The 20,899-nt window shown below is 41.7% G+C and overlaps 1 protein-coding gene across 5 annotated transcripts in view; it reads left to right on the top strand.

Annotated features, from left to right (window-relative positions):
• The window catches only part of ITPR1 (inositol 1,4,5-trisphosphate receptor type 1), a 346,510-nt gene that overhangs the window by 153,281 nt on the left and 172,330 nt on the right, over window positions 1-20,899 (top strand). For all 5 annotated transcript variants that reach the window (XM_038772880.1, XM_038772879.1, XM_038772878.1 and 2 more), the window contains 15 exons: window positions 301-442; window positions 2,031-2,189; window positions 4,803-4,975; window positions 5,205-5,324; window positions 7,163-7,357; window positions 9,518-9,769; window positions 10,199-10,340; window positions 11,157-11,310; window positions 12,082-12,269; window positions 13,905-14,043; window positions 16,761-16,815; window positions 17,582-17,747; window positions 17,838-18,008; window positions 20,147-20,212; window positions 20,680-20,817. In XM_038772880.1, the coding sequence (XP_038628808.1) occupies window positions 301-442; window positions 2,031-2,189; window positions 4,803-4,975; window positions 5,205-5,324; window positions 7,163-7,357; window positions 9,518-9,769; window positions 10,199-10,340; window positions 11,157-11,310; window positions 12,082-12,269; window positions 13,905-14,043; window positions 16,761-16,815; window positions 17,582-17,747; window positions 17,838-18,008; window positions 20,147-20,212; window positions 20,680-20,817 (2,260 nt within the window). The remainder of the gene's footprint in view (window positions 1-300; window positions 443-2,030; window positions 2,190-4,802; window positions 4,976-5,204; window positions 5,325-7,162; window positions 7,358-9,517; window positions 9,770-10,198; window positions 10,341-11,156; window positions 11,311-12,081; window positions 12,270-13,904; window positions 14,044-16,760; window positions 16,816-17,581; window positions 17,748-17,837; window positions 18,009-20,146; window positions 20,213-20,679; window positions 20,818-20,899) is intronic.

Below are 20,899 nucleotides of genomic sequence, written 5' to 3'. Positions count from 1 at the left end.
TTGAGCTAGAGACTATCTGTAGCCCAGCTTTTTCTGCTCTAAAATCATTACTTACGATATACTAGCTGGTTGACTAAGGGTATAATAAATGCATTTTGTTTCCCGTCCCTCTTTGTAACGTATTTCATAGAATAGGGAAGCTAGTCCCAAATTTTCCACTTGGAACATGGCTGCTTCTCTTCTGTAATTGTTGGTCATTAGACTGTCTTGCTTAAGGCTTTCAAGGCCTCACATACTGAATTTTGAGGCTGTTCTATATTTGATGTTGAAGGTTTTCTAATAGTTTGTTTTCCTCTGTAGGTCTGTAACCAAGCTCCTAGAAGATTTAGTCTATTTTGTTACTGGTGGAACAAATTCAGGTCAAGATGTGCTAGAAGTGGTTTTCTCTAAACCCAATAGGGAACGACAGAAGCTGATGAGAGAACAAAATATCCTCAAGCAGGTCAGCGGGATTATGTAACGGGGTTAAGAGTTTGTAAGGAGCAAATGGGATGAGTAGAGTCTTCAGAAATAATTGCATGATTCCTATGCAGCAGGGTACTGATAACTGGTCAGACTCCACCTTTTTTTCACTTTTCACTGTGAATACCCCAGGACTGTCCAGTAGTCACGTCCATCTCGGAATCTGCTCACAGTTTGAGGGCTGTCTGGGATCTGCCCAACATTTCTTTTTAGGTGTTGCAGAAGAGGGAAATCCCATTTTGGAATAGCTTCCCATCTACCCCTGTTATGGGAGTCCATCAACCATATTGAAAACTCTCAAAGTCATTCTGAGGGAATGCTAAAAGCATCTCAGTCCCCCGTGGGGACTGAACCAGAAGCTAGACTGGGGGTATGGTCTTAATTCTCCCCACAACCTCCCCGAGGCATGTGCCATACTCTTATTCACTGCCCCATGGTGGTTTCAGGGTATTGCTAGGCTTCCACAGGGATGGAGGTGTGCCGGGGGAGGAGGTGTGTGGCTGGCTGAGTCCCAGTCTGCCTGGAGTCCAAGTTAGCTGAGTAACTTGGTGAAATGTATGTCGTCACACTGTCACCTAAGGCTCACTAAAGTCCTGGGGTACCTAATGCCTAATGTCTTAGCCTATAGCTGGCAATGAGTTTATGGGGTTGCGGGGGAGGAGGGAGAGGGACACGAGGGGTGTGTGTGGGTGATGTGAGTATTCAAACCTATAGGCCCATTTGTAAAACTGTCAGCTAGACATGCTCCTTTCAGCTGTTATTTCTGGCATGGGTGACTGAACTAATAGAACTGTGGGGTTGGATTCTCTCGAGAGCAGGGAGTGTGTCTGTTATATTGATACTTTGCACTCTCCCAAACACTTAGTCTGGTGCTCTGCACATAAGTGCTCAATAAACACGATTGATTGTTAGGGATTTGGGGCATGACTTAGCAGCAGCTTCTTAGCAGGAGGCTCTTCTGTGCATCAGGAACTCAGAAACAGCTTAGGGGAAATGGTGGCATGGGCACACCCAATTTTGTTCAGCTATCTGGGCTTTATGTGAGAATTATCTAAACTATTCTTGGTTCCGTTACCTGTTCATTTAAGGACACTAACCTTCAAAAAACTAGCTTAACCCAAATTGAAATTCAGATAACTTTTGAGGTCTTGTGGGGTCACCTTTTCTAGACCCTTCCCTAATCAGAGGGAGCCATGAAATCCTAAATAGGGTTGCTCAGACACGATTTGGGGATGCAATCTCAGCTAGCAGCATTGCCTTTGAATTTGAAGGACAGCGTGAGCTCACACGCGTGTCTTCTCTCTCTTGCTCTCAATGGATCGTGATGTTCAAAGACTAAAACCAATTAGAATGTAATCTCCTCAAGAACGGGGACTGTGTCTTCTTTTTCCTTTTACCTCCCCATGATACCAAAGATCCTTAATAAATGCTATTGACTGGCTGTCTGAAAACCAGTTTTCTAAGTTTGTACCATTTAAACAGATGTCGAAATAAACTAAAGTGTATATTTTCAAATATGCTATTGTGTTCAGCCATTTCTCATCTTCAATTTTCTCAAACCCTTCCAGATTTTCAAACTGTTACAGGCTCCATTTACAGATTGTGGCGATGGACCAATGCTAAGGCTGGAGGAACTTGGAGACCAGCGACATGCTCCTTTCCGACACATCTGCCGGCTCTGTTACAGGGTTTTAAGACACTCACAGCAAGATTACCGAAAGAACCAGGTAAGGAGTGGATTACGGTTCCGTTTGGCAACTAGTGGTGCAATTAGGTACCAGATAAAGTGGTTGCATAATAAAGTTCAATTTACCTTTATGTTTCGGTGGGGAGGAAGGGTGAAGTTTAGACTTGCTCATTTCTCAGTGTTAAGTGAATTCTTCGACAGCCACCTCAGAACTTCATTAAGAACTTTGAACTTCTTTTTAGGATATCAGTGTCTCAAGATCTGGCCTTGAGGGTTGTCCGGATAGTTCTGTGATGCATCATCAGTTCCTTCTCTTTTTCTCTCCTCCCACTGTGATTCACAGATTCTGTTCCATGGCAGTGAGAAAAGTCACGGGGGGGACAAGGGCTCACTGATGCTTTATTGGGTGAGATGGCAGAGTGGATGCTTGGAAGTGGGGTTGGGGAGGCAGTACACCGGGAGGAAAAAAAAATGCCATCCCAACCCATACAAACCTGAGTCGGTCGATGTACCCCTCTTTATATTTGTCTCTCCCCGTGCACTCCCTGCCCCCCCATTAGAGTGTAAGTTCCTTGTGGGCAGAGAATGTGCCACTTCTTTATTCTGTATTTCCCAAGCGCCTTGTACAGTGCAGCATACTAAGAGAGTGCTCAATAGATGCTGCTACGAGTGGACTTCTCTACAGCTGTGGATGACACCTTGACTACTGCATGCATCTGCCTCCTCGTTGACCTCCCGGCCTCCTGTCTCTCCCCACTCCATTTCATTCTGCCACACAAATTATTTATAAACAACAATGTTCAGTTTGTGTCTCCCCACTTCTCAAGAACCTCCAATGACTGCCCATCCACTCCGCATCAAACAGAAACTACTTACGGTTGGCTTTAAAGCACTCAGTCAGCTTGCCCCATCCTACCTCACCTCGCTAATCTCCTTCTACAGTCCAGTCCACACACTCTGCTCCTCTAGCGCAGCTTATTCACTGTGCCCCATTCTTGTCTATCTCACCACCGACCCCTTTCCCATGTCTTTCCCAAAGCCTGGAACTCCCTCTCCCTCCATATATACCACACCACCACTCTCCCAACTTTCAAAACATTACTAAGGTCACATGTCCTCCAAGAGGCCTTCCCCAGTTAAGCCCTCTTTTCCCCTGCTTGATCTCCCTTCTGCATCATCTATGCACTTTGATCTGTGACCTTTGGACATTTGATATTCTCCCCAGTCCCACGACACTTATGTACATATCTTTAAATTATGTATTATAAAGTATTCATATTAATGTCTATCTCCCCCTCTAGACTGTAAGCTTGTGGGCAGGGAGCGTGTCTGTTGTATTGTGCTCTACCAAGCACTTAGTATAGTGCTCTGCACATAGTAAACACTCAATAATATGATTGATTGATTAGATACAGTTCAGTGTCTCACATCCTAAAGATACAGGAAGTTCTTGATGTTTAACCAAAATCCCTCTGATGTAGTTTTAAAACCATTATCTTGGTCTGCTGCTCTCAGTTGAGAGAGTATGTTTTCAGTGCCAATCAGTGATATTCCTGCCCTTGAAGACAATTCCATCCCTCAGTATAATCTGTCTTGCTGCATTTGTATTAAGCACACTCAGTTCATCTGTAATGTGGAGTTTACTTTCCTGACTAACCCCACATTTAGGAAAATTAATTTTATAGTATGCATGTGCACAGAACTATTTTTTTTTGGACCTAGCACTATATTCTACATGTGTAGTCACAAACTGTGGGTAGAACATTCCCTAATTCGCCAAGAGCATTTTATTTCAAATGCATGCTTTCTTGCAAAACTGTGTGTGTGTGTGTGTGTGTGTGTGTGCGCACGTGCTAAAAAAATGATCAATGTCCACATGTTAGCTCTGCGACAGTTAAAAAATTGGGCAATTGGTAAAGAAAGTATCATTAAATTCTACCATATAGTTCAAGCAAACCAGGACTACATGTTGTGTAGGCATACCATTTTCCAGGGTTAAGCAAATTAGCATTGATCCTGGCATGCCGATCTCTGAAACTGTTTGTGCTGGAGTCCACAAAGTCAGAACTGCCCCAGGAGGGGGGAAATATCAGGCACTTAGTTAAGTGGAAAATAAATCTAGGGCACTGAATGACAAAACAAAAAAGGTCCAGTTGCAGTACATGGAGATGATGATAAAAATAAGCATGTTTCCTGAAATGTATTTAATTTACCCAATGAGTCCTTGAAAGGAAAAAAATGGGGTGCAGAACTGTTCTAAAGGTTCAAGTAGGATTAGTGTATAATTCCTGGGTATACGTAGACCAAGGGTTCACAGTTAGGCCTCTTGAATTAGTAATAAATTCAGAGCTAATAAACAAGGTCTGACCTTTTCAAATGTCAGTAGTTTAAATTCAAATTAGGCATTGAAATGAAACACTCACCTGAATGCATTATGTGGTACTTTGCTTAATTGTATCGGTTGGTAGGGTTTTTATTAACATGGGATATGGGAATATTTAGTTACTGCTCGATAGGTATATTATTGTCATAGCAGAATTGTGGATTTCACTTTTAAATTCTGCTGTTAGATGCATTTATATATTTTCCTCAGATAAAAAACATTAAATATTCCCCCTTGTTCCTTAATACTCTCTTTTTCTCTATTCTAAAGGAATACATAGCTAAGCAGTTTGGCTTCATGCAAAAGCAGATTGGCTATGATGTATTGGCAGAGGACACCATTACAGCTCTGCTTCACAACAATCGCAAACTTCTAGAAAAGCACATCACTGCTGCTGAGATAGACACCTTTGTCAGCCTTGTGAGAAAAAACCGAGAACCCAGGTGAGAGTAACTGAATTTGAGGGTTGCAGGTACATTTCTCTGTAAGTCACCTAAGGCTAGGGAACTGAGGCTCTTCAACATTTATTTCATTTAGGATTGAACTAAAATTTATAAACTATGTTGGATTGAAGTAGATGGGCAGCTAGGACAGCTAATGATTGAAGGCCAACATTTGGAATCAAAAGGTCATTTTCTGAAGAGAACACTTGGTCATTTTGTTTCCCTGTAGGTTCTTGGATTACCTCTCAGACCTATGTGTGTCGATGAACAAGTCAATTCCAGTGACACAGGAACTGATCTGTAAAGCAGTATTGAATCCCACAAATGCTGACATACTGATTGAAACCAAGTGAGTTGGGATTTAAGTGATTTAAGGATGCGGGGTCTGGAAACGGCAAACATCCATGTGGTTCAGTTGGTGAATGTTGCATGGCAGTTGTGAGCAAATGGTCAAAATCACTCAGGAATCATGGAAGGCAGGGGTTCAGGATCTGAAGTAGAACTACCAAGCTAAAGTTGAATCCTTCCTTTAGAAATGCTGTCTTCAGGGACTGAGTAAACAGGACAAAAGCCACAGGCTCCTCCGCAGTCCTTTGAGGCCCATGTCAGTACTCTAGCCTAAGGGAAAGAGCACAGGCCTAGGAATCAGGGGACCTAGGTTCTAATTCCGGCTCTGCCACTTGCCTGCTGTGTGATTTTGGTTGTCACTTCACTTCTCTGTGCCTCAGTTTCCACATCTGTAAAATGGGGATTCAGTACCATTTTCCCTCCCCCATAGGCCGTGAGGCTCAAGAGCTTTGTCTGTTGTCTGACCTTGTAATTACTCCATTGCATAGTACAGTGCTTGGCACATAGTAAGCACTTATCATCAATCGTATTTATTGAGCGCTTACTGTGTGCAGAGCACTGTACTAAGCGCTTGGGAAGTACAAGTTGGCAACATATAGAGACAGTCCCTACCCAACAGTGGGCTCACAGTCTAAAAGGTGGGCTCACAGTCTAAAAGTCTAAAAGCACTTATCAAAGCTGTTCTCTGCTGGGCAACCTTGCTGAGGTTTGGTTTGTTTTTCGGTTTTTTAATGGTGTTTGTTAAGCGCTTACTATGTGCCAAACACTGTTTTTAGCTCTTGGGAACCTACAAGTTTATCAGGTTGGACATAGTCTCTGTTCCACATGGGACTCACAGTTCAAATAGGAGGGAGTAGGATTTACTATCCATTTTACAGTTGAGAAAACTGAGGCACAGAGAAGTTGTGTGACCTTGGGTGAGTCACTTAAATAATTTCGAAGCCAGGATTAAGACTCAGGTCCTGTAACTTCCAGGCCCATTCTCTTTCCACTAGACCACACTGCTTCCTGTCAATCTCCTGTTTCTGGCACTTAGAACCTCCCGTGACAGTACATATCAATTTGCATATTTAACTCTTTAAGCACTTCTTCCTTCTGTCTGTAAATTATTTTGTCTTTCCATTAGAGTTTTAACCTCCCTGAGGGCAGGAACCTTAATTTTAGACTGTGAGCTCATCGTGGGCAGGGAACGTGTCTGCTAATTCTGTTGCATTGTGCTCTCCCAAACGCCTAGTACTGTACTCTGCACATAGTAAGTGCTCAATAAATATGATTGATTCATTCTTCCCCTGTGGTACTCGCCCAAGCCCTAGTACAGTAGGCCATGATGATGGGTATCAATGCAGTAGAAATAATGAAAATAAAAAATTAAATGATTTTGCATTAACTTCCTAAGCTTTAAAACTTTCATGAATAGAATTGTCGTCTTAAGGTAAGAGAGAAGCCAATTTACATGTAATATTTGTTTGAGCCAACCTTCAGAGAGCATCTTAAATTAGGTTTCCTCCAAAACTATCGTTTAGCCCACAACATTTTCCAAAGCACCTAGACACACCAATTCTGGTGAGTTTCACAGCTAGCATTGATGACTTCAAGAATTCTGGTACCAGGGGTGATATTTTTCACTTGCATTCAAATTCTCACTATTCATTGCTTAACATCAACTGTGCCTGGCTTTTGGGTTTATAATGTTTACACTCTCTTCTGTTCTGTGGCTTTCGCCATGTAGAAATCGAGAGCATGGTTCTGCTACCTTACTATTCATGGAGATCCTACTATCTCTAAAGTTTCTCAGTTGTTACAGATTGTAAGCTAATGATTTCTCTCCTCTTTACCTAGGTTGGTGCTTTCTCGTTTTGAATTTGAAGGCGTCTCCACTGGTGAAAACCATTTGGAAGTTGGGGAAGATGAAGAAGAGGTTTGGTTATTTTGGAGAGACAGCAGCAAAGAAATTCGCAGTAAAAGTGTCCGGGAGCTGGCTCAGGATGCTAAAGAAGGGCAAAAAGAAGATCGGGATGTTCTCAGTTACTACAGGTTAACCAGAATGTGATATTTGACTCAGAAAAAGCATCAAAAAGGCTTGTGTTTAGACATTATAATTGTTTCCTGAGTTTTATATGCAAATGCAAGCTAATTACTGATCGTTCTTAAAATTACTTAAATGTAAGAGCAAAGCAACATGGGTGCTTCTCATTTCAGTAATTCAAAGCAAAATGTGGGCATTCTCGTAGTAGGGATGTGCTAAATCAAATGGTGGAAACAAAGTTGAAGTAAGGAAGGAAAAGTTTCCAGTTGGTTGCCATTTCAGAAACCTTGAATGATGACCACAGGTTTTGATTCATCACTTTCAGAGGTTTATTGTTAGTTTTATTGCACTATTGGCCGTGGCCAGACATACAAATTGGAGAAAATGTCTTCTCTCTGGCTCTAATTTCTGGCAGATGTTGTGTGTAGCTACTGAGTGTCTGATACTATATAACATGAAGTACCTTCTATTTGAGCTAGAGTCTGGCATTTTTTTTAGGATTTTACTTTTTTAATAGTTTGCTATAATACTGTTCCTCAGTTAATTTTTCTTCTGAATCGTTCTGAGGATTAAAATACTTGAAAAATCTGTTGAGAAGTCGGGGTTAGAATTCATTCAGTTATTTTAAATGAACCGTTAGTTTAGGTTTGTCGAAGTTTCCAGCTGACCTGACCGGCATGTAGTTACTAAGACTCTCGCCCAGTCTGAATTCCTATGTCTGGGTTATAAAGCTCTGGAAAGAGTCTGACAGGCCCTTGGCTATCTCTGTGTAGGCAGTGTCACTCCTATTCCAACCGAAGCTCATTGCTTTCTGCAGCAGTTGCTTTCTCTGCGAAGTAGAGACAGTGCATCTGCACTGAATTAGAACAGCAGGAAATGTTAGGGTCTTTTCGTTTGTTTTTGGGGTTTTTTGACTTAACATGCAGTTTCAGAATAGGCCGGTTACTTTGATAACTTTTAAAGTTTGAAATATATTAGTAGTTCAGTCATTCATCCTGTAATGTAGGGGTAATATCTGACACACCCTGCGCTAAGGAAAACACACACTACCGTATGCGAGTGTAAACGTTTCTTCCAACATCACATCAGCTTGCCCCCTCCTACCTTACCTTGCTACCCTCCTACTACAACCTAGCCTGCACACTTCGCTCTTCTAATGCTAACTTTCTCACTGTACCTCCATGTCATCTATCTCACTGCCAGCCTCTTGCCCACATCCTTCCTCTGGCGTGGAACACCCTCCTTCCTCATATCCAACAGACAAATACCCTCCCCCTCTTCAGAGCTTTATTGAAGGCACATCTCCTCCAAGAGACCTTCCCTGACTAAGCCCTCCTTTCCTCTTCTCCCACTCCATTCTGTGTCACCCTGACTTCCTCCCTTTATTCATCCCCCCTCCCAGCCCCGCAGCACTTATGTACATATCTGTAATTTATTTATATTAATGCCTGTCTCCCTCTAGACTGTAGACTTGTGTCTAGTTATTGTTATAGTGTACTCTCCCAAGTGCTTAGTACAATGCTGTGCACACAGTAAGCGCTCAGTAAGTACAATTGACTGAACAAACGAATGACAGTGTTCTCTCCAGTTAGACGTGTGTTGTTGGGGGGAACATTCCCTAATTCCCTAACAGCCTTCTCTCCTAAACATAGTGAAAACACATGGAAGAACCGAGTCTAATTGAATTGTTTACAAATTTCAGGGTACTTTTGTTAAAAGTTCCCAAGACAAATGATGCATTGCCATTCTTTGATGCTTTTAACCTAATGCACATGTAGGAGGCACTTTGGGGAAGATTTTCAGTTTGAAGCTTCCAAAGAGTCAGGGGAAAAGTGGGGCCTGGGAACATGGAAAAAGAAATATGTGCCTTTTAACAACAGAAAAACGTTTTTAATTTGAAAGAAAATTTCTTACCAGTCTTATTTTCTTGAGTTATCAATCATCACTTGGTAAAATTAAGCTTACTTAGAAATCCAGAGTGTTTTTCTTAAATTCCCCTCAAAAAGGATTAAAACACTAACATTGTTTTAGAATTAATGACATTTATTTTCACTAGCAAATCTTAATTTCGTACCAATTCTGGATAATATGACAATGCGCATAGGTGTATTTTTATATTTGCATAGCTAAAGTAGGGAACAGTGAATGGTGTTTTCTCTTTTTCAAAGGTATCAGTTGAACCTCTTTGCCAGAATGTGCTTGGATCGTCAGTATTTGGCTATCAATGAAATATCTGGTCAATTGGACGTCGATCTTATCCTCCGTTGTATGTCTGATGAAAACCTACCTTATGACCTGAGAGCATCTTTCTGTCGACTGATGCTTCACATGCATGTGGACCGAGACCCGCAGGAACAAGTTACGCCTGTGAAATATGCCCGTCTCTGGTCTGAAATACCTTCAGAAATTGCAATTGATGAGTGAGTAGCGGTGCTTTTTATTCTTCCCCACATAAAGCACTCTGGCACCCAGTTTATCGGCGTTCCCCTAAAGACGATACCAGGATTGTGAAAAGCACATTGCCTTTTTGTTCAAGCCCAAATTCATTTTTTGTAGATTTCTTTGTTAGGTGGAAATTCATTTCTGTTCCTGACCTGGTATTGTTTAAAAGGACTCTATTTTCTTTTGGATTTAAATATTAAGGTTTATAAGGCTTACAGTTATTAGTATTAATGTCTGTCTCCCCTCTAGATTGTAAACTCACTGTGGGTGGGGAACGTGTCTACCGACTTTGTTACATTCTTCTCTCCCAAGCACGTAGTATAGTGCTCTGCATGCAGTAAGCACTTAGTAACTACAATTGATTGATTACAGTCCTTTCTTCATTACCTTATGTCCCATTCTTTCAGCTATGACAGCAGTGGAACTTCCAAAGATGAAATTAAGGAGCGGTTTGCTCAGACCATGGAATTTGTGGAGGAGTATTTGAGAGATGTGGTCTGCCAGAGATTTCCATTCTCCGATAAAGAGAAAAACAAACTCACATTTGAGGTAACTCAGAAAATAGCAAGAAGTATCTCTGTGTTTGCTCTTTCTTTAGATGAACATTTCTAGTGTGAGGTGAGCTGGAAAACATTGATACAATTTTTTTCTGATAGAGAAACCCCAGTTTTGGTATTGGTAAGCCCCAGTTTCAAAGATCTGGACTACTGGCAGGCTTATAACTCCTAAACTCTTCAAATTTACTTAAAATGCAAAAAAAAAAAAATTCTTCTGTTAAGGGAGCAGAAGGAAACAAAGCCAGTGTGTCATATTCATGTCAATACAAAAAGGAATAGGATTATTTTCCCAGTTGTATAAAATGTTTGCTTCCAGATGTAGGTTCACGTATTTCATTGCTATAAGTTACATTTACAAATCCTATACTGTCCAGATATCTAGTACTAAACTTATCATGCATTTTAAAGAATAATAGGGTCTGTGTACTGTTGGCCTGCTATCTCCAGAAACATCCGCTAGCTTTCTTGAGCAACTAGATAGAGTGGAAAGCAAACAACCACTTAATTAGGTTGACACGTTTATATTTTGTATTAACATTTATAGTCAAACCAGCTTAGTTGTTGTCCCAGTTGTCTTTCCTGGAAATATCTACCTGTCGTTTCTCGGAGAACATAGTGTTAATTTCACAAATATTAATAGTCAACATATGTTGTAGATAGAATTTCTACTGTCTTCAGGAAGTTTGTAAATCCCAAATTAAAGTTTGTGAAGCAGTGAATATGGGGGTGTTAAAGCCGAAAGATCTAGGGAAAAATCTGTTTTGGCCCTTTGTTTTTAGAGTTTTTAATTTCCCTTTTTTAAAAATAGGTTGTAAATTTAGCCAGAAATCTCATATATTTTGGCTTCTACAATTTCTGCGACCTTCTACGATTGACCAAAATCCTCCTGGCTATTTTGGACTGTGTACATGTGACTACTATTTTTCCAATTAGCAAAATGGCCAAAGGAGAAGAAAATAAAGGTAATGTGAGAGGGAGGATTGGAAGTTGAAACATGTTTGACATTATTAATGTTTAGGATATTTATGCCCTCATATCACCTGGAATCAAAAAGCTAGCTAGCCACGTAAACTGGTAGTGCTCCTAATTGAAAAGATCCTTTCCATTAGTAAGTTACTAGGGAATAGGTTAGGAACCTGGGTTGGAAATTCACTCTTTCTGCTTGCTGTGTTTCTCCCTGTGGGTGCTCAATAACTACTTGCTGGCCATGGTTTAGTGGAAGGAGCACGGGCTTGGGAGTCAGAGGTCATGGATTCTAATCCCGGCTCTGCCACTTGTCAGCTGTGTGACTTTGGATAAGTCACTTAACTTCTATGTGCCACAGTTACCTCATCTGTAAAATGGGGATGAAGACTGAGCCCCACGTGGGACAACCTGACTACCTTGTATCTAGGTAGAACAGTGCGTGACACATAGTAAACACTTAACAAACGCCGTCATTATTATTCAACTGGCCAGTGGCTCCAAGACAGGAATTTGGGAGTGCTAATTTACTAAATGATTTAAATAGCCAGGTGCCGCTCCCAATTGCCTACCTTGCTTTCTTCAGAAAGTAGCCCCCATTATTTGACTGTAAACTCATTACGGGCAGGAAATGTGTCTGTTCTATTGTTCTTTCCCAAGTGCTTAGTACAGTGCTCTGAACACAGTAAGCACTCAATAACTGTGATCGACTATTTGACCACATTTATGCTATCCAGTCTCTGAGACCTGAAATCCTTTGCTTTTTGCAGGAAGTAATGTGATGCGGTCTATCCATGGTGTTGGGGAGTTGATGACTCAGGTTGTGCTTAGGGGAGGGGGCTTTTTGCCTATGGCTCCCCTTGCCGCTGCCCCTGAAGGGAACGTTAAACAAGCTGAGCCAGAGAAAGAAGACATCATGGTCATGGACACCAAGTTGAAGATCATTGAAATACTGCAGGTAATCTGTAGCCAATGAGACTGTGGCAGGATGGTTGTAGCATCACCATCCAGATTATGGATTAAAAGATGACTGCCTGAAAATTGGTTCATTCTGTTTCCTGGCAGAAATTACTTGAGGAGAAATTTGGATTGGACATAAGGACCGTTACCTTATTGCTTTGAAACAGTTGAATATTCTGAGTTCTGAAGAGAATTTAGACATGGAACCTGGCCATTAAAATTCTGATTAGTATTACCTTGAATGGCTAAAAGACTTTATTTTCCCAAGTCCTTTCACAGCAACTACCTGATGTTTGTCTTCAAAATCTAACACTCTGAGGTGGAGGTTTAGGTCATTATCCCTTTTTACTGATGAGGGGGCTATTTAAATCATAAGATGCCCTCAGGAGAGTTTTGACCATCTTAACCTAGAAGGCAATTCGTGGAGAATTGTCTGCTCTGTGTAGGAACTCTCAACTGAACCCTCAGCACATCAGCCTTGAGGAAATTATAGTGCATCGTGGTGATTAAGCATTTTGCTAATGAGCTGTTTCTGTCCAAGGGACAGCTGTATAAGGAAAACCATAGACTCTCCTATTGTCTAAGGCACTCCTGATTTCAAGCCTGGGAATTTTCAAGAGTGCAGTGAGGGAGCAGTTTAGACATTGGAAGAAGCAGCATGGTCTAGAGAAGCAGCACAGCCTTGTGGAAAGAGCACAAGCCTAAGGAGTCAGAGGACCTGGGATCTAATCTCGACTCTGCCGGTTGCTTGCTGTGTAACCCTGGGCACATCACTTAAAACTCCTCTGTACCTTAGTTTCCTCAACTGTAAAGTGGGGATTAAATACCTGCTCTCCCTCCTACTTAGACTGTGAGCCCCAGGCAAGAGAGGGACTGTGTCCCACTTGATTACTTTGTGTCTACCCAGAGTTTAGAACAGTGCTCAATACATAGTATGTGCTTAACAAATACCATAATAATAACAGTGATAATAATTCTGTGACTCGGGTCATTCGAACTGGAAATATAGAAAGCAGAGCTTTTCGAAGAGACAGCTAAAGCCTATGAAACACCAGCCACCAAAGTGCATCAACCCCAGTTCTAAGTCAGAACTGCAAGCCTAGTTGTCCAGGTTCCCTTGATAATAATCTGGAGCTTTCATAGCCTCAGTGGATTTAGGAAGGTCAGAGGGGAGTCTTCCTCCTCTTCCCATTTTTTGTCTGTCAAAGCAGAGCAAATGGACACTTACCTACCATTAGAATGTGGCAGCTAGAATAGGGTAGAGGGAACAGGTCCTAAATCAGAAGAATTCACCAATGCTGCCAAGTTCCTAAGACAGTAAATCATATAATAACAAGGACCTATTGCCTTCCCAGTGAATTCCTCCAATAGAGTGACATTTTTGAACTCTTGACTTTTCATTAGCAATGAAAATATGAATGTAGCACTGCCTTATATGGAAGAAAACAAAATGATATATGTTACTTTGCGGTGTATTGCTATTCATATGTCTGTTTAAAAATAAACCAAATACTTAATTCCGTAATTGAGGTGGTTAATCCCAGACCGAGGTAGAATGCTATAGCTTTGGTGAGCATTGAAAGGGAGTATACTTTTGTAACCAGCCTGTTTCTATTTCTTTCTGATTTTGTAGTTTATTTTGAATGTGAGGTTGGATTATAGGATCTCATGCCTCCTGTGTATATTTAAGCGGGAATTTGATGAAAGCAATGCTCAGACTTCAGAATCATCTTCAGGAAGCAGCAGCCAAGAAGGACCAAGCAATGTACCAGGTTAGATATTTCAGGAGATTTTCAAAAGATAACTGGGTTCTGGGCTGAATGTAAATTTCCAGAAATGAGGAACTGTGATGGAATTTTTCAGCTGCCCTGGAAATAGGATGCGGGATGAGGGTTGTGGGTTTCCACCTTGAGATCTCTTCTCACTTCTTTGTCTGGTATTTTCATTATGTCACTCCCCGGATGCTTAAGGGAAGAGGAGCTGTTTTCCATTTTGAGGAAGATCGGGTTCCCATCATTCTAGGAATGTCTTGGGGGGTGACCTTAGTTTTACAGCAGTGAACTCTGGTCTGGGTAATGGTTACTGGCTCTGGCTGGGCTCCAGCTTTCCAAGGTGACTTAATGGTCATGTTTGAATAAGATAGCTCAATCAGTCATTCAATCAATGGCATTTGTGGAGTGCTTACTGTGTGCAGAGTACTGTAAGAAGCACTTGAGAAAGTACAATGCAGTAGAGAAGCAGCATGGCTTAGTGGAAAGAGCCCGGGCTTGGGAGTCAGAGGTTGTGGGTTCTAGTCCTGGCTCCGCCACTTGTCTGCTGTGTGACCTTGGGAAAGTCACCTAACTTATCTGTGCCTCAATTACCTCATCTGTAAAATGGGGATAAAGACTGTGAGCCCCACATGGGACAACCTGATTACCTTGTCTCTATCCCAGTGCTTAGAACGGTGCTTGACATATAGTAAGCACCTAACAAATACGAATATTATTGTTGTTATTATTATTATTATTATTAGAGTGGGTAGACACGAATGATAATCAATGATATTTATTGAGTGCTTACTGTGTGCAGAGCACTTTACTGAATGCTTTGGGAAAGTACAATGCAGCAGTGTTGGTAGACACTTTCCTTGCCCCCAGTGAGCTGGCAGGCCAGGAGGGGAGTTGGACATTAACATAAATAGTTTACAGATATGTGCATAAAAAGGGTGAAGTGACTACCAAATGTTCAAAGGCTGCAGATGATGAGATAGATGAGCAGGTTTAGAAAGGGATATTTGTTTATTAAATAATGAGCTCAATTTCCACTACAATTTAGAGGGCCTGAGTGTTCAGGCAATGGAGGTATTGCCCAAGATAAAATGCAGTCATGATTTGTGTGTGTGTGTGTGTGTGTGTGTGTGTGTGTACACACACACAATACCCACCCTTTAGATTAACAGGACAATTTACACAAAGGCCGAATCTAGAGTGGTTCTGAGCCTTAATCAGTTCTTGGGCCGTGTCGGCCAAAGCAAGCGTTAGAAAGACACAAAGCGCTAATCTGCCTCTAAATCCACCCCAGGAATCCTGACCTCATCCGATTTGCTTTTCCACTCTCCCATTCCTATCTCCCCACTTTAGGTTCTGGGTAGTTCACAAAATGCGGGCAGGGGATAGAGTGCTGCAGAGAGTCCCCATACTACTAGACTGTGTCCTGGGCCAGCGAATAGTTGAACACAAGGAAGCAATGACATGAACACAGGAAGCAATGACTAGCCCTCATAATTTCAAGCTCAGCAGCATCTGGCAAACTGGACTAAATTGCAATGAAAAAATGTTACCAATCCCCTTTTTCTTAACTTGAAACGAAAGCTGCCAATATTTATGCTATTAGGAAACAGGCTGGATCTGTTGGCTTTCCTTTCATTCTTTTCCAACTGCCACGCTGGCTGCCTCACGGAGGAGTACAGGCAACCTATTTTTTGTGAGTAATGAAAGTTGATTCACTGCTGAAGATAGGTGTGGAGGCCCAAATGAAGAGAGAAGTAATCACAGTTTGTTTAGATAATAATAATAATGATAATAATAATGGTATTTATTAAGCGCTTACTATGTAACAAGCACTGTTCTAAGCCCCGGGATAGAGACAAGGTGATCAAGTTGTCCCACGTGGGGCTCACAGTCTTAATCCACATTTTACAGATGATGTAGCTGAGGCACAGAGAAGTGAAGTGATTTGTCCAAAGTCACACAGCTGACAAGTGGCAGAGCCGGGATTAGAACCCATGGCCTTTGACTCTCAAGCCCAGGCTCTTTCCACTAAACCACACTGCTTCTCTTAGCTGATGACTCTCTCCTTTCTCAGTACTAGTAAGGGTTCAAGTGAAATGGGAGTGCAGCAGTAATACAATTAAGGGTAGGAAATTGCCTAGAACAGGAGTTATTTAATGACATAAAATTACCTCCCAACTATCTGTTTTTGACACTGGATCTTCTGCTTAGGTACCTGATAAGTGCAGAAGTGTTTTATATAAGACTTGGAGTTGAGAGAGAAAGTGGGGAATTACTGGCATCCAGCAGTTGGTTAGCTGCCTAGTGCTTTTTTAACAGTTGAATCTCATGGGATTTCCTGAGGATTACTGACTGGTTTGTGGAGGAGTTGATTACCGATGAAAGTAGACATCAGTCTGCAGGAAACACCCACCCTGTGAGGTAGTGATCTCAATTATAACTTGGAGATGTGGAAACACAGGGAGGATAGGTGGTCATATATATTTCTTTTAAGGAGAGATGCAGTTTCAGTTGATGAGTACTGGATATTGCTAGAAACCTTATACCTAGTGGACTAATCTCCCAGATTGCCTTTTTCCCCTAAACATTTTCTGATTTGATGTTCATCTGGCTGTTTTTATGCTACCATGAATAGCAATGTGCTTTTAAGCTATCATATTACCCGGGCTGAAAAGTTTTAATTTGATGAATTTCTGTGTGTTCTCTCAATTTTCCAGGAGCCCTGGACTTTGAACATATTGAAGAGCAAGCTGAGGGGATCTTTGGAGGAAGGAAAGTCTATTTTCAGTAGTAGGTTGTGACTGTTGGAAAGGTTTGGGGCTGTATGTGTTTCAAGAATGAAACTGTCATTTCTATCTCCAGGCCTTTATCACTCAAAATGAAAGAGAATTTACACTCCAACTTGGTTGTCATTATCACAGTCATTCATTCATTTAATTGTATTTATTGAGCGCTTACTGTGTGCAAAGCACTGCACTAGAGTGCTTGGGAGAGTACAATATAGTCTCATAGTGGATACCAGGGGATGATCTAATTAAAATAGAATGCACATGCTTGGTAAAGTTTTTTAGATACTGGGTCTTTCTCTTTGAAGGGAAACCAGAGTCTTAGATACTTGAGCCAGAGTCTTAGATACTTCCGTAGTCACTGAGGAAAGGCTAGATAGTAATAATAATAATTGTGGTATTTGCTAAGAGCTTGTTATGTGCCAAGTACTGTACTAAGCGCTGGGTAGATACAAGGAATTTAGGCCGGACACAGTCTCTGCCCCAGCCAAGGTTCAGGTTCGAAGTATGAAGGAGAACAGGTATTGAATCCCCATTTTACTGAGGAGGAAATCGGGCACAGAGAAGTTAAGCGACTTGCTCAAGATCACACAGCAGGCAAGTGACAGAGCCTGGATTTCGACATTTACAAAGTAGTGTGTTGGCTTATACCCACCAAAAGTGCAATATATGTATCTTTAAGAGTTCAAACTTCTCATGTGAGGTGGGCACATGTATGCTAACTTATTCTTTTTGTTTCCTTTTCCTTTTAGTGAGGAAAACACACCATTAGATTTGGATGACCATGGAGGGAGAACATTTCTCAGAGTCCTGCTCCATTTAACCATGCATGACTATCCACCTTTGGTGTCTGGAGCACTGCAACTGCTATTCAGGCACTTCAGTCAGAGGCAAGAAGTCCTTCAGGCATTCAAACAGGTAAGTTGGGTTATTTTTGGCTCTTCCTGATGCACGTATTGTATGTCAACAAGGGTGCTTTGTGCCACTAATGTATTGCATTCATGTAAGGTACAACTACTAGTTACCAGCCAAGATGTTGACAACTACAAGCAGATCAAACAAGATTTGGACCAACTGAGGTCTATTGTGGAAAAGTCAGAACTTTGGGTATACAAAGGCCAGGGCCCTGATGAGACGATGGATGGGGTTTCTGGTGAAAATGAGCACAAGAAGACGGAGGTGAGCTTTCTCAATCACTCCATGGTATTTATTGAGCACTTACTATGTGCAGAGCACTGTGCTAAGTGCTTGGGGAAGTTGGTAGACACAATCCCCGCTCACCAGGAGCTTATAGCCTAGATGGAAATCCAGACATTAAATAGATTACAGATAGGAAAATGGCAGAATTTAAGGAGATGCATGTAAGTGCTGTGGGGCTTAAGAGGATACAGATTTGAGTGTAGGTTGACAAAGAGGGGAGGGTGAGTTGGGGAAATGAGGGATTAGGACTTCGAAAGTGGGGAGAATGGAATGTTGGTTATGAAAGGGGATGAAAGGGGGAAAGGGCGGGCATGGGCAAGGGGTCAGTGGTGGGATAGACAAGGTCAAGGTACGGAGATTGGGTTGGCATTAGAGTTGTGAAGTATGCGGACTGGGTTGTAGTAGGAGATCAGCAAGGTAAAGTAGGAGGGGGTGAGCTGATTGAGTGCCTTAAAGCCTAAGGAAAGGAGTTTCTGTTTCATGTGGCGGTGGGTGGATGGGCAAGCACTGGAAGTTCTTGAGAATGGGGTGAGAAATGGACTGATCCTTTTTTAGAAAAAAGGATTTGGGCAGCAGAGTGAAGTGGGATGGAGTAAGGAGAGACAGGTGGTAGGGTGGTCAGCAGTTGATGCAGTAGTCAAGGCAGGGTAGGATATGTGCTTGGACCAGCATGGTAGCAGTTCGGATAGGGAGGAAAAGGCAGATTTTAGAGATATTGTGAAGGTAGAACCAACAGGATTTGGTGACAGATTGAATATGTGGGTTGAATGAGAGAGATGACTTGAGGATAATGCCAAGGTTATGGGTTTATGAGACAGGGAGGATGGTGGTGTGGTCTACAGTGATAGGAAATCAATTGTATATATTGAACAATTACTATGTGCAGAGCACTGTACTAAATGCTTGGAAGAGTACAATATAACAGAGTTGGTAGACATGCTCCCTGCCCATAATGACCTTAGTCTAGAGGGAAAGTTGTGGGGGTGAGGAGATGGGCAGGGTTTGGGTGGGAAGATGAGGGGTTCTGTTTTGAACATGGTAAATATGAGGTTATCAGTGGCACATCCAAGTTAGAGATGTCCTGAAGGCAGGAGGAAATGTGAGACTGCAAAGAAGAGAGCAGTTGGGGCTGGAGAGGTAGACTGCATATAGATGGTGGTTGAGGCCGTGGGAGTGAATGAGTTCTCCGAGGAAGTGGGTGTAGATGGAGAAAAGAAGGGGAACCAGAACTGAGCCCTGGAGGTCCACCCCACAGGTAGAGGGTGGGAGGAAGAGGAGAAGCCCACAAATGAGACTGAGAAGAGGTGGCCAAAGAGAAAGGACAACCAGAAGAGGACAGTAAGTAAACGCAAGGTTAGATAGCGTTTCCAGAAAAAGGGAATGATCCACAATATCAAAAGGCAGAGGAGAGGTTTCAGAGGATTAGGATGGAGTAGAGATCATTGGGTTTGGCAAAAAGGAGGTCATTGGTGACTTTAGCGAGGACCTGTGTTCCTGGAGTGAAGAGAGTGGAAGCCATGAAGAAGGGGAAATGGAGCTAGTGGATGTGGATACCTTACTGAAGGAGTGGTTTATTGCCTTCCTAAAATTCTCCAAGGCCTATCGAGGCAACTGCCGTCTGAATGACTTCAAGATTGTCTTCAACTAGTTTGTGTCAGGTCTGGGGGCAGAAAAGAGATATGAGCTTCATCAAAGTTGTAGATTTAAGTTGGTGATCATTGGGTTGAAAATTCTAAACAAACAGAGATCTGACTGGAACCTGAAGTGAGAATTTGGGTGGGCAGTCAGAAATGAATTTTCCACTTTACTTTTTGTCACATTGTACACCATTTTTCATGTTTGTCTCTAAAAAGAACAGCTAGGAAGGGTTACAAAAAACCCCTGCATGTTTGACAAATATCCTTCTTATAAGGATTGTATTCTTTGGCATAAAGAGCCCTATAGCTTGTTGTAACCTTTTATTTGAAAGATGGGTAATAGTTCTTCGAAAAGAAAAGTAGTCCATTACCACAAATTGAACAACTTTCCCCTGCTTTGGCTATTTAATAATAATTAGCCTAAACAGTCAAAACTATGAATGATCCAATAACTAGAACTTTATGCACCTTGGTCTTTAGGAAGGTCATAGCAAGTCACGAAAATATGAAAGTACCAGCAGCTACAACTACCGGGTGGTAAAAGAGGTAAAGTCTTTTTTTTTCCCATCATAATCATATGAAACACAAAATAAATTTTAACATCTTAAGCAGCCTTCATTTCAGGAATTAATGGAGAGGAATCCAAAAGTAAAGTCATCAGTATTAGATATACATTCCACAGAAGGGTTTTTTGACATGCTATATCATTGGAGTACTGTACTGAGAATAGAATGTAATGGCAAAAAAACATTTATACGTTGCCTGGTGCTGAGAGTTGAGAATTAGTGTCCACATTCATCTCTGGTCCTTGGGGTCATGCCATTTATTGTCCTGTCCAAAGTTAGTTGTTTATGCTATCATGGGCTAGACATTGACCATTTATTAGCAGCAAATGGTAAAATGCTTAACATGTCTGTATTGTATTATTTTATTTAAAGTTGTTTTTCTCCCTCATTGCCTACTCAGCAGCCTAATGGCCTTAAAGGGTTTAAAGCAGGTGTTTTTTCTTCCAGATTTTGATTCGACTTAGCAGGCTCTGTGTTCAAGAAAACGCCTCAGTCAGGAAGAGTAGAAAACAGCAGCAGAGATTGCTACGGAACATGGGAGCACATACCGTCGTCCTGGAGCTGTTGCAGATTCCATATGAGAAGGTAAATTGGACGTCCAACATATCAAAATGTAAATTAGGAACTGCTATTTCTACTTAGATCTTCCTTCATTTCGTGATATTTC

This window comes from Tachyglossus aculeatus, chromosome X1 (assembly GCF_015852505.1).
Source record: "Tachyglossus aculeatus isolate mTacAcu1 chromosome X1, mTacAcu1.pri, whole genome shotgun sequence".
Taxonomy (NCBI): Eukaryota; Metazoa; Chordata; class Mammalia; order Monotremata; family Tachyglossidae; genus Tachyglossus; species Tachyglossus aculeatus.
This window is presented reverse-complemented; position numbering and strand designations above follow the sequence as displayed.